Source organism: Myripristis murdjan, chromosome 9, assembly GCF_902150065.1.
Source record: "Myripristis murdjan chromosome 9, fMyrMur1.1, whole genome shotgun sequence".
NCBI classification, from domain to species: Eukaryota; Metazoa; Chordata; class Actinopteri; order Holocentriformes; family Holocentridae; genus Myripristis; species Myripristis murdjan.
Genome location: NC_043988.1, coordinates 34,221,475 through 34,235,195, shown reverse-complemented (window position 1 = coordinate 34,235,195; position 13,721 = coordinate 34,221,475). Strand labels below are relative to the sequence as shown.

Sequence of the window (13,721 nt, the reverse complement as noted above, 5' to 3'; positions counted from 1 at the left end):
ATGCTGTCAGTTAAGTTTTGTCTGTCTGTCCCCTCAGGCCAGAGTCACAGATCTGAAGTCCTGCGTCATCGTCATGCGGATTCTCAGAGACATTTGCAACAGACTGCCTGTGTGGCAGCCGCTCAAAGGATGGGTAGGTGACAGCGACAGAATCTGAATCGCTTGAGTCAGAACGCACGGGAATTTGTTGTGTTGACACCAGCGCAGAAACACACCAGCAGCACACACAGCAACACGCCGCCACAGAGATACAGCACTGAGCAGACAGTATGCAGTACATACTCCTCTGCAAACTGTAGTGAATTTGTAACTTTATGTACTATTTTTAAAACACCTGATTGCATGCGTTTTTTACCCAGCAAACATTTTATTGTTGAGTAGATATAAATATGATGGCTTGCACCAACGTTGAAAAGTCATGAAGATCTGGTGCTAAAAATGAAATTGAAACAGCAATCAGTTTTGTGAAACCAGGATCTGCATATCTTTTCACCAGTATCACGTTCTAGTTATTGAGAATCCTTAAAGCACAATACCAGTGACTTTGAATGTTTGGCACAATTACTACGATTTACATACAATTTAATTAATTTTGCAAAAATTTTGGTTCAAACACCCACCTTGTCGTAGTTTCCAATGGAAGAAGGAAGCTTCGCATAGGTCCAATGGCTCATGCAACAGCATCTTTTTAGGAAAACTCACGTGGAGGACTTTATTACAGTGATGGAGTACTGGTGTGAAGAAAGTCTGAAGTCTCTGAAAGTTCATTTTCATATCATAGTGGAATGAATGGAAACCAGCGGCTGGAGAAATGGTATGGGAGTTTGCTTGATTTGGGGAGAAGATCAACAAAGATGTGAAGTTTAAAGATTTTTGTAGATATTACGCTAAACATGCAAAGACACTGATGTGGTGCTTTAATCACTGTTACAGCAATATCCGAGTTTTGGCCCACATTTTATTTGATGCTAAACCTGCATGTCATGTGAACCTCAGAGGTTTAACTTCCTCCTGCATGTCACCGTTTGTCTGATGCTTGCTGGGTGTGTCTGTGCAGGACGTGTGGTACAATCCAGCGCTAGAGGAGGAGTAACTCGACTCCAGATAGACAGTAGTGAGTGTTAAGTGGTGTCCCTTTCTCTCTCTCTCTCTCTCTCTCTCTCTACCCCGGCAGCCTCTGGAGCTGATCTGTGAGAAGGCCATCGCCACCTGTAACCGGCCGCTGGGGCCTGGAGAAGCTCTTCGCCGCGTCATGGAGTGTATCGCCTCAGGGATCCTCCTGCCTGGTCAGTCCCTGCGGCAGCCTGCAGGCTCTGTCTGCTTCATACTCTGTGTAATAATAACAACAGGGTTCCCACAGGCCTTGAACATTCTTTTTTTAAGGGTGTTTTCTCAACTTTTTCCCCTTCACTTTTTATTAGAGACTTAAAAGTGGAGAGAGACAGGACTATGTGCACCTGAGACGCCCCAACCTCAAAGTGTGCTGATTTTCATAAAGTCAAATGAGGCCTTGAGCGTTTTTTGAAAATGAATATATGGCCTTGGAAGCATTTTTTTCAATGTACAATATAGCAACCCAAATGCATCCATATGCCTCAGCTTTCCCTCAGCACTTCACTTCCTGAGGAAGAACCATGCAATGCAGATTTTTGTTTACACAGCAATAGGGCTGTGGTGATAATGATATTTTTCATGCCAAACATTGTCGGTCAGAATTATCGCATCTGTCAACCATAAGTGTCAATTATGGACATGGGGAAGGTGGTGGATTGTTACAGATAACTGGCTTTATAGACATCTAAGCATCTATAATGACAGTTTTCCACCATGCGAAACGGTCCTGTCGCCAAGTGTTTTGTTATTTGCTCAGACAAACTCCCTCAGTCAAACTTTTCCATCTGTCTCTGTCCCGTTGAGTATCGGCTACCGGTTCTAAGATTTGTTGTGCTCAACTGTCTTGCTGCTGCTACTTTTTTTTTTAATTGCAGATTCATTCATTCATTGCAGACTGGTGCTCCGTTTTCATTTGGTAAAAATCCAAAATGGACCCAAATTGACGATGTTATGTTTGGTTTTCTTACAAGTGAATCTGACAAGTTTCATCTTGTCAGATTCACTCAGCGAGAGAATCAGAGATCTCTGCTAGTTCAGATTTTGATGTTGCTTTCATGTCAAAGCAGCTGAGATGCCTGCCTCACAAAGGGACTTTTTTTGTTTTATAAGGGGGATAAATGCATTGGCAGCATATTTTTTTACACACACACACACACACACATATATATGTAAATGTACATCTAATGCAGCTGCTACTACTGCTTATAGTATCATCAGCACCACTATTGCTTCCACTAATAATATTTATCAACAATGTACTAGTCAGGTTTCTCAGAGCCGGTTCAGTGTGACTGGCTGATCATCAATCTAACTGGCAACTGGAATTAATTTTCTCCAGGATTTCCTAGTAAGAAGGGCTCATGTGTAAAAATGCTCAGCAAACATGAACATTAAAATCCGGCACTGTGTTAACAAATTGTTCTCGTGGCTGCAGGACATCGCTGCCTAATAATGTGGAAATAAATCACAGTTTCTGTCCCAACATGGTAATTACGTGTTCGTGTGGCACATGAAAAATGTTTTCATTTGAGCAGCAGATGCTATCCCCAATACATTAAACATTTTCCAGTCATATTAACTATGAAATTCATAACATCAGAAACGAATACTAAGCTGTCAGGTTTTTTTTTTTTTTTTTTTTTTCTGTAGTGACAGTGAAGGAATCCAATAATCAAACACTCAAACGCTCTGCTCACAAAGCAGTGAAATGAAATGAAATCACTATTGAACTCAAAGAGCAACTTGTGCCATCCTCTGTTGAAATATATAAAAAAGCTTGTATTCAGCTACTGTCAAATACAAAGTGAGAATGAATAATGAAAAGAGACCTAAAATGGGATTGGGCAGATGAAACGATTATAATTATGATAGCTCCAGTCATCCTTACAATTGTAGATCTTATATTTTTGCTCTAATTTAAATATTAAGTCTTTTAAATTTTTGGTCCACGTAATATTTGTGTTTTATTGTAATAGTTGTCTTCATGAATCTGTAATTAATGCCGAAAAGGTTAATAAACCAGTAAACTAATCATCTATGCAGTCACAACATGCTGCACAGATGATGAAGTAATAATGAACATAATAAATGAGTTAAAATGACGGTTTAAGTCGGGAAACAGGGTTGAAAAAAGTGAAAAGTAAAAAGCATTAAAACCAAAAAAAAAAATCTATATCCATATCTGTCTCTATATATCTGTATCTATATCTGTTCAGCGAAAAGCTTTGAAAGGATGTTTTAAGAATGTATTTTAAGATTACTTTGATATTTGCCAGACATTTCTTGCACTCGCTCTATTCCAGTCTTAGCTCTGATGATCTGCACTCCAGATTAATGGTTTCCAAAGTGCAGTGCAGCTCCTTGGGGCTACTGGAGAGCCTCCTGGTGGGTCGCCAGCAAAAAGAAGGAAGCTTTAATTCCACTATATCTGATATTTCATTCACTGAAAGTTGATGGAAATGCACCGGCATATGAGAATGACTTTTTTTGATCTTATGTTTCACTCTCCCTGCTATCATATATCACACGGCAGTGATGTAAGCAGTTATGTAATTCTTTTGTAAATCATGGCAACCGAAATCTTATATAAAAATGTACCAGGAACAGATTGAGTGCACTCAGCAGGGAGTCTGAGAGATGAAATCCTTATGTAAGTTTGGAAACTCATTCTTTAGATTCCACAGTGGATCAGAGTGGAGTTCTGATGGGCTGAACGTGGTTCAGGGTTTCATCTGCCACAGAAATGATCCACCTCCACCAGCAGGTCTGAGTGATTTTCCTTTGGTTTCAGTGGAGTGCGTTAATATCAGATAGTATAAATATGACAGAACATGGGAAAATGTGCTGTTTCCCCCCTTAATGACGATTAATCCTTGAATTCAGCTTACACAACAGGGGGCAGTGCATTATTTTGTTTGAGGAATCACAGACTCCAGAATGTGCATTTTGATCTTTTGACCTTTTCAGACAGGTTGGTGAAGCAGGTTTTTTGGCGTTGTCACAGATCCCACCAGAGTTCTGGACAGTGTACATACGAGCGCTGGGACCGGTAGTGAAATTCAGCCAAAGGCCAAGTGCCTGGGGCTGCATGGCTCAGGAGGCAGGCCGGCCGTCTGGTAACCAGAGGGTTCACGGTTCAATCTCTGGCTCCTCCAGAGAGCGTGTCGAGGTGCCCATGAGCAAGAAACTGAACCCCTAACTGCTGCTGAGGGGCGGCTTGGCACTTTGCATGGCAGCCTCTGTCATAAATGTGTGTGTGTGTGTGTGTGTGTGTGTGTGTGTGTGTGTACTAGGTATTGCTAATGTTGTGGGGACATAAATCTGTTTACACAGTCATGTTGTGGGGACTCGCCTTCCTTATGGGGACAAAAAGCAAGTCCCCATAAGTGAAAATCATTAATTTTAGGGTGAAGACTTGATTTAAAGCTAAGATAACTTTAGGGTTAGGGTTAGGTTAGGGTTAGGGTTAGGGTTAGGCAGGTAGTGGTTAGGGTTAAGGTTGGGATAAATCTCCAGGAAATGAATGTAAGTCAATGTAATGTCCTCTGAAGTGATGGAAACATGACTGTGTGTGTGTGTGTGTGTGTGTGAATGGGTGAGGCAAACACTGTCGCACACTGTGAGTGGTCAGTAGAAAACCACTATTGAAATACAGCCATTTACCATTTGTTGCCCATAAGCCGTCAGCCAGCCTTCACTGTGTGTGTGTAACTCGCCCAGATCTCTGGTGGGATTCAGATTAACACAGTTTCTTTGTGTGTGACGCTGTCTGGGAGACTCCTCCCCTGCAGTCAGAGCTCACAGAGGGATGATGCTGATGTGTTTGGTTGTTCCCAGGTGGTGCGGGACTCCACGACCCCTGTGAGCGAGAGCCGACAGACACCCTGTCAGCCCTGAGCGCCCAGCAGGCCGACGCCGTCACACACAGCGCACAGGTCAGTACGCCGTGTTGCCGCTGAACGCTTTATTCAAACCTGTTGTCCTGACACGGCCGATTAATCAGCTAGCCCACGGACAGAATCATGTAGATAATCCATGAATTGTTTGTCATTTGTCAAGTAAAAATGCCAGACATTCACTGATTCCAGCTTCACTAAGGAGCTTTTCTTCATTCATCGTCACAAAATAAATACTTTTTTTGGCTTCTCGTCAGACCATGGGAAACATTTGAAAATGTCATTTTGGGCTCTGATCACTTTCCATAAGACTTTGGTTTTATTTTCGACTCTTCATACACAAACTGAAATGAAGTTGATTAAAATAATTGTTAGATTATGCAACACTGAAAATAATCCTGAGTTGCCCGTCTATAAACCAGAATAATCTGAGTTCTCATTGTTACATGTTTTTGAAAGTAAATAGTTGGTATATTGGTAGAAGCATCGCCCAGCTGCTTCACCTTCTCACACACACACACACACACACACACACATACATTCACTGTGGGAGCTGCCCAGTACAGCCACAGATTTCTCCTGAACGCTACTGGGAGCAGCTCTCGGGTTAAATGCCTGGCTCAGAAGCACTTCAGCAGTAGTTGCTGAGAGGAGAGATTTATTTTCCCACCCATCCACATCACCCCAGCCAGCTGTGGGACTTGAACCGGCAGCCTTGTGATCCTGTGGTGGGAGCGGTGGAGCGCCCGAAGGTGATGAAAGTCACCCCGCACACGAGCAAATGAATTACAGTGTAGATTTAAATTCAATCAAGGTGAGTAAGAAAACAAAAAGCTTCAAAATTTCACTCGCATTATTTTTACCCGGCAGCAGGGAGACGTTTCTAAATATAAATTCACGCTGCCTGGAAACTGGAAAAAGGAGCAGCGAGTCACTTCAGACCCAGAGCAGGAATAGGAATTTTCAAGCGTTCCCACAGATCATTATGGCCGCAGATTTCTTTCCGGATTGTCTAATATTCAGGATTTTTTAAAAAATATTTTGATATTCAGGAGTTAAGTGAAAGAAACAGATATGTTCCCATGAAAGGAGGTGGTAGTGATACTAGTCTTACTTTCTAACTTGCATAACGGCATGACTTTCACACTGAGCTACAGTATGTAACTGATATTTAACACGTCTCATGCCTGCACCTCAGAGCATTGTAAAACTCCTTTTCCTGTTTTCCTGCAGTAAAACAGACCGCAGACACTCATTCTGCCGCTCGTAATAATTAGCTGGCCAAGGATTTAAGACAAAACAAAAAAAAATCTAACCAGGAGCCTCCAGTGCTACTCTTGAGACCTTGAAACGTCCCACCGGGGTGTATTCCCGCTCCGCTCGCTGCGCCAAAGTCAGCATTTCTTCCAGGAAAACAGGCGAGCAACGCGCTCCCTCCTGCCCGGCTGATTGAAGGAGGTTTATTTAAAGGAAGCCCTCGGCCCCGAGCTCGCGTCAGCACTATTTATAGCTGAGTGGCCGCAGCACAAGCCTGGACCCTGACCTCCGCTAAAGCAGCCCCTGGGTGCTGGAGGAGCCTGACGAAGCGGCGCTCTAATTAGCCGCCTAATGAGCGTGGGAACTCTCCCTCCACTCACACCCACACCGCCGCTACCGCCGCTAATGCTAACGCTATTTCCTTAACCGCACGAAACAACAAAGTCTGCCTCCCGGGCGCGAAATGTGCGCTCTCTCTCTCTTTTTTTTTTTTCTTTTTTGTTTCACTTTTGATAGTGAGATGAAAAATGCCAGAAATGGAAGTCTGGGAATGTTTTTTTTTTCTATTCCTTTTTTCAACTTCATTCGCGCCCAGAGAATGTTTATTCCTCGTTCCATAATGCATGAAGTCTCTCCCAACAGAATCGGCTGGTTTACACTAATGGCGGCCCGCTCGCACAAGTTTTCTTGATAATTAAGGATATCGATCGGAGCGTAAACGCTGTTGCTGCTGCCTGTTGTTCCTCTCTTCTTTTCCCCCCAGAGTGCAGAGGGGTTTGTTCTCCTGCTTCGCTGATAAAGTGATGTGCCCTTATTCTGTCTGGGTTTTCTCACAGAGCACGTGTGTGTGTGTGTGTGTGTGTGTGTGTGTGTGTGTGTGTTTTGTTTTTCAGCATGCGTTACGCCTCCTAGCCTTTGGACAGCTTTACAAGGTCTTGAATATGGATCCTCTCCCCGCCAGCAAACCTTCACCAAGGCTGTTAGAAGGTGTGTGTGTGTGTGTGTGTGTGTGTGTCAGTGTGTGGGTGTGCTTCCTGTTTGTGTTTTTATGTGTGGGTGGGTGTATATTTACGATGTGTTTCCTCTTTGCGTGTGTGTGTGTGTGCTTGTTCTTGTATGTGTGCATTCATGTGAATCTGTATGTGTGTCTTTTTGTTTATCTTTTTAGCTTGTATGTGTGTTATCTTGTTTATGTGTCAGTGCATGTGAACTTAAGGAGAGTGTGTGTGTGTGTGTGTATTCATCTGTGTGTCTACCCGTGTTTATCCAAGTATATCTGTGTGCTGTTTCATATTTTTATCTCTTCATTATGTATTTTCCTTTCCTTGTTTCCGTGCCTTGCTGTAAAGCTCTTTGTGAGCTCTGCTTTTAGAGAAGCGCTGTGTAAATAAACCTCATTTCACTGGTTTTATTATTATTATTATTATTATTGTTGTTGTTGTGTGTGCCTGGCCTCTGTGTGTGTGTGTGTGTATCAGATGTGTGATGCTGCTGTTTCTGTGCTCTCCAGGAAGCTGTCAGAAGAGGCTCAGGGAGGATGGAGGGCCAGATGACAGAGACTTCATCAAGAGGATGAAAGGTGACTTTGACCATTAAATCACAGAGCGCTCAGGTCGTCCCGGTCCTCTTCCTGTCTCCTTTGAACCCCAGGAGACGCTACAGCAGGGAGGCAAAGGTGTTAGAGGACTAAGCACTAGGGCTGGATTGATACGTCGGGTCAATTTTGACCTTATAGTGAATTTATGGACAGAGAGCGGGCTCAAAAACTTTGCAAAAAACAAGTTTTGGAGGGTTTTTTTTTGTCTGTAAAACAAAATGGCACATGAACAAAACAGATGAAACAGTAAAAACTGGGAAACACTGAAAACAATGAATCCACTGTTCAGGAGCTGCTGGGAAATAAAAAGCAGGTGGTTGTAGGACTGGGCGATATGGCCACAAAAATGAAGTTCTATTTTTTCCCCTCAGATTTTTCACGATTTAAATCTAGGTTTTTCTTGTTGTGCAGTAACCACGACTACCAATGGACAGGACTGTTTCCCTGCATGGTCATGTGACTGGTGACTCACACACGTGTCTCTGGACGTGCACGCTCTCTGTAGATGAGGGACTTGTTTGTCTGAGTGTTTAGCGGCTGTGTTATACTGCAACTCACACCGTCAAACTCTTGATTTTTACAATTCATCTATTTTTTTTGCATCAACTTAAAACATAAATTCAAATAAATTGACTTAATTGGTTTATCATCAAAGCCTGGCGGTCGTTTCTAGGCGCCGCTAATAGGCAGCGGCTTGTGTTGTTGTGGGAGCTGAGCCAGAGATAGCCAAAACTGCATGTGACTTCCTATACTGTTTATTAATTATTGACTAATTATGATTCATCGGCTTGGAAATAGAAATCACTGTTTTTTTGTTTGTTTGTTTTTTTTAGTGTAACCCCGATGTAACTGCGTTCCACCCCTGGGGACAATTACAATTTGGGAGTAGAGGCTCTGCATCATTAAAATTAAAATTAAATTAAAACATATTCAGAAAGTGAATATAACCGTAAAGCTCACAGTGTGCAAGTACATGTGATGCAGATACAATAGTTTTAATATTATTAAATGACACCTATTGACTGGATTATTTGTGGATCTGCCAGTTTTTATTGCCAGTGGAGCAGCACATCATTCAGATTTAGTGAACTTAAAAGCTGCTTTTACTTAATTATGAAGAAAAGACTCTGTTTTGAATTGACAGTAAATTTGTAATGTGTCTGAGGAGACAAGTGGTAGGCCCTGAGACAGTAAGGTCCAATGGGAAAAGACATACCTGAGTACAGATTAGGGCTGTTTCTCCCATAATGTTCTTCCCAGCATTTTGACATTTTTAAATTTTCAGAGGAATAAATCAGTGGAAATGTAAATTTTGTTTCCGCCAACTACTTGGCTGTTGCACTGCCGCAGAAAAGGACCAGTCATGTCCAGGACAGGAAGCATGTTCATGTTTTTACCACCGGCACCAATGCTGCTGCAACATCTGCGTTACTCTGAATATCTGTGGTGGAGCTCAGCTGACACTGATACAGGCGTCGGCGGTCCGATTTCCCCAAAGAAACACTTTTCCTCAAGGTTGATTTTGTCTGTCATCAGAGTTTGTTCATTTGATTGAGAGTTAGATGCAATAAATGTTTCCTGCAGTGCTAATAGCAGCACTGAGAGTCGTAGCAACAGTGATAGCCACAGAGCAGACGGACAATGCACAAATCTGTCGCAGTATGTAAGTAGCCTGTCATTTTGGCTTCTGTTGTTGCTGTTTTTTGTTTAGGCGGCAGCTTTCAAGTTGTGTTTCTTTAATCTCAGATTGGGCTCATACTAGTCGACCAGCAGTCATGAGGCTAGTTTTAGTAAAAGAGGTGCTATTTGCTTTGAATTTTGCAATGCAAAGTGCCTTGTGGTGTTTCCAGTTTAGCACCCTACTCTCTATTAAGAACTGGTATGAAAATGAGCACAGACACAGTTTCTCTATTTACCATGTGACTGCTGCGACAGAAATACCTCTTTTGCATAACATCTTTCTGTTTGGAAACACATGTTCATTTTCCGGTTGGTGAGATCAAATAAGTTCCATCGATGGCGCGAATACATTTGGAAAACCTTTTACACCGTTGAATTCCTATTTCGTGACAATTTTATATCAAAACTCATATAAACACAATAAACACACACCCCGTGTGACACTCAGTAAAGATCAAAACCATTTTATATCAGTGCTGATGGAAATATAAAGAAACAAAAAACACATCTGCCACCACCCTCCTGCGTGGTAAACTGAGTTATCAGATTTCCTGCATGGTTACTCACAATAATTGGGTTTCTTGTGTGCTTGTAAACATAGACACACCAAGATAAGACAGGTTTTCCACAGGTGTTACACAGCCCGTGCAATTACTGAGTCGCTATTTATTATCATCCTTGATCAATCGGAGTAGGTGGTTCTTTTCCATAAGCCCCTCCCAGAGCTTTGCTGCTTGAGAGGGAAACTCCTGTAAATGTAAATGTAATGAGGCAGAAGTGCACAAAAAGTGGCCACTGCCCCTCTGGTCTGTTTACAGGTGCTAAATGCCCGTTTAGTCAGTTTGAATTTAAAAGTATTTGTGTCAAAAGCCCATATTAGCCCCGTCTTGTCACGTGCAAGCTGACGTCCCAAGAGGCGACTGAAAGAGTGCTTGTCTCAGCTGGTGATTAACGGGTATTGATTGGGGAATTTGCCACTAAGTTGCAGCCGGTGGAAACAACAAAAGGCTCCGGTGTGGTCTCTGTGTCTGGTGAACATGTGAAAACGAGACTGTAAACAAAATTCACCTTGACAGCAGGTCTGCCAGAAGGGGGAGAGAGAGGTGGGAAAGGAAGTCAGTGGAGCTGAAAGACGTGTGTGGCGCGGCTGAGCTCTTCCTGAAATCAAAGCACTCATGTATGAGGATGAAAAAGGTCTGTGAGGCAGAAATGGCAAGCCACTGTCAGCCCGGATCCTCTTCACTCAAGTCCAAACCATCCAAGGCCAGTTCGGTTTAAATTCAACTTCATCTTAGATTTTGCCACAGCATCGCATTGTAAATCCATTATCGCATACTGAATCAGTTCATGTTACTTAAAACCCGGCATCCCAACGGCTTGTGTGTTTACGGTGCAGAAAATGGAGGCGAGACCCGATGCCTAAATGGCTACAACTGAGTGAAAAAGGTGGAAAAGGAAGCCAATGGACCTGAAAGAAAAAAGGGAAGTGGTGAGGTCGAGGCTTTTCTACAAATCAAGGCGCTCTTGCGTGGAGGGTGAAAAGAGTGGATGTCAGCGTCGGCGTGTCAAAGTCAGACCGAGTCAAAAAACAGCCAGGAAGTCAGACGAGTCGCCCAGTGTCCATTCTGAGCATCCAGCCGTTCATCAGGGCGCGTCAGAATAAGTGGGTGCATTCAGAGCGTCAGAAACTGCAACATTACACAAGCCGCCGAACTGTTTGTGACGCCGGCTACAACACACACGCTGGTGAGTGGGAGAGAACCACCAGTGCAGCTTGACTCACTGAAACCCAACAGCTTCTACTCTGCCGTCTCTCATTCCTCACGTGCGTCTTCATGCAACAGCAGGAAATTCCCCAGGATGGAGCATGAGGCCGAGGCCACCCTGCCTGCTGCCTTTAGCCGCTAAACCGCCTCTCTGCGGTTTGTGCACCTCCCTGCAGGAGAGTAGAGCTCACACTGCAAAAATGCAAAATCTTACCAAGATTATTTGTCTTATTTCAAGTCAAAAATGTCTTATTTCTAGTCAAAATATCTCATTACACTTAAAATAAGACATGATCACCTTAGAAATAAATTGTTTTTAGACAATTTTCACTTGTTTCAAGTAAAAATTCACTTGAAACAAGTGAAAATTTGCTTGTTTCATTGGCAAAATTTGCCAGTGGAAAAAGTGAAAATTCACTTGAAATAAGTGAAAATTAGCTAGAAACAAGAAACAAATTTTGCCAATGAAACAAGCAAATTTTCACTTGTTTCAAGCAAATTTTCACTTGAAACAAGAGACAGTTGTCTAAAAACAAGTTACTTCTAAGGTGATCATGTCTTATTTTAAGTGTAATGAGATATTTTGACTAGTAATAAGACATTTTTGACTTGAAATAAGACAAATAATCTTGGTAAGATTTTGAGTTTTTGCAGTGCAGCAGCCGTCGTTTAGCAAGATCCAAATGCAGATTTGTACTGTAGTAACACCGTGTTCATCAGCTAACTTCGTGGCCTAAGTACTAATAAACGATGATAAGTCAAGATAGTGAACGGTAATACGCTGATACATCACCACACCGCCGTGCATACAAGCAAATACACACATGAAATCGCAAACTACATGAAATAATTACAGCCTATCTATTGTACGTCCAGTTAGCAGCCAGATCCGCTCAAGCTGTTCTGTCTGCGTTTCAGCAGTAGGTGCCATTCTTGGATGGACAGATATTTAATGTTGTTGGGCTTTTAATTGGAGCTTTAACATCGGCGCTTTAAAGTAAAACTCCAGTCATTTCAGATTCTGACTGAAGTCCGTCAGTTGCTTCACTACAGAGACACTTAACGTCTTGCCAGGATGCAGCTCTGCAGCCCCCTACTCCTCTTCCTCCTTCCATCCCTCCCTCCCTCTCTCTCTCTCTCTCTCTTTCTCTCTCTCTCTCTCTCTCTCATTCTCTCTCTGTCACAGTACGTTTTTAAATTCTGCTCTCTCCCATTGAACATCAAAAAGAATTTTTCATTCATTTATTTTGGGGGGGAAAAAAAAAACGCCTGGACGGTCTCACCTCGCCTTCCCTCTTTTGTCACACAAGTCATGAATCCCATTTTAAATTGATAAGGCATTCCCTAGGATGCTGCACAAAAGCGGTAACAAACAACAACAAATAAGCCTGCCAGAGCTGCTGTATTCTCCAAACCCCCCAGTACTCGTCTGACTGTCCCGCCCAGCCCCCCTCCCTCCCTCCGTCCTGCCTGTCGGTGTCACAGTAATTAAATCGGCCCTCACTGGGCCAGTCGTCCCAGGCGACTCTCATCTGCCTCCAGTTCAAAGGAGGTGACGGGGAGGCAGAGATAGAGTGGGATTAATACCGCTGGCTTCAGGCAGCTTGGCACGCAATTATCTCACCGCCTCCCACTGGTGAACGCACACGTGTCGTTGTACGGGCGTGCACGCTCACATGCGCACACGCCACATATGCATGAGGTTGTGCGCACGCCCACACACACACACGGCACATTAACACCTCCCCCTCTCTCTCCCAGCACCTGTCCATCAGCACCTTCACATTCATCTTATTACTGTCTCTGTCCATATTCATACCTTTTTGGAAGGCACTTGAGTCTTAAGTGCCTGGCAGCATCGTGTAGTGATTACACACCGCCGCCGCCGCAGGACACAAGCCAAGTCTGCACAAAAGGTACGATTTGCTGGAGTGAAGAAAAGATTGCTTATTCTTTCAGTGACACCCTTTTTTCAAAAATACACACAATGGGTGTTTAACAGTAGAAAGGAGAAGCCACCATCAGCTCGTGGCTGTTATGGTTTTTAGCATTTAGATGTCTCAGCTTTCAAAATATCCCTCCATGGCTTTTCCAAGTCTCACTTTCTGTTCGAACCAGTGTTTGTAGACTCGCACAGAATCACACAAGGAAGTAGACTCGATGTTTACAAGTCATGTATTCTCATATCCACCGTTAAAATCTTGTTTTTCTTCACACAAGGTAAAAAAAAAACTGATAGAGAAAAGAGATAATCCCGCTTGTTTCCAGAATTGTCTTGAATCAAGTGTCATTTTCTTGATCCCAGTCGGCTGATTTGCCTTATTCTGCCTTGTTTTGACGTATTTATACTTGTTTCCAGAAAAATTCCCTAAAAACAAGTGAAACTGCATTGGAAACACATGGGATTATGTC

At 43.0% G+C, this 13,721-nt stretch overlaps 1 protein-coding gene across 1 annotated transcript in view; it reads left to right on the top strand.

Annotated features, from left to right (window-relative positions):
- The window catches only part of LOC115364805 (spermatid perinuclear RNA-binding protein-like), a 65,257-nt gene that overhangs the window by 36,173 nt on the left and 15,363 nt on the right, over positions 1 to 13,721 (top strand). Inside the window, exons 7-11 of the mRNA XM_030059409.1 lie at positions 38 to 133; positions 1,175 to 1,286; positions 4,951 to 5,048; positions 7,160 to 7,253; positions 7,777 to 7,845. Of these exons, the coding sequence (XP_029915269.1) occupies positions 38 to 133; positions 1,175 to 1,286; positions 4,951 to 5,048; positions 7,160 to 7,253; positions 7,777 to 7,845 (469 nt within the window). The remainder of the gene's footprint in view (positions 1 to 37; positions 134 to 1,174; positions 1,287 to 4,950; positions 5,049 to 7,159; positions 7,254 to 7,776; positions 7,846 to 13,721) is intronic.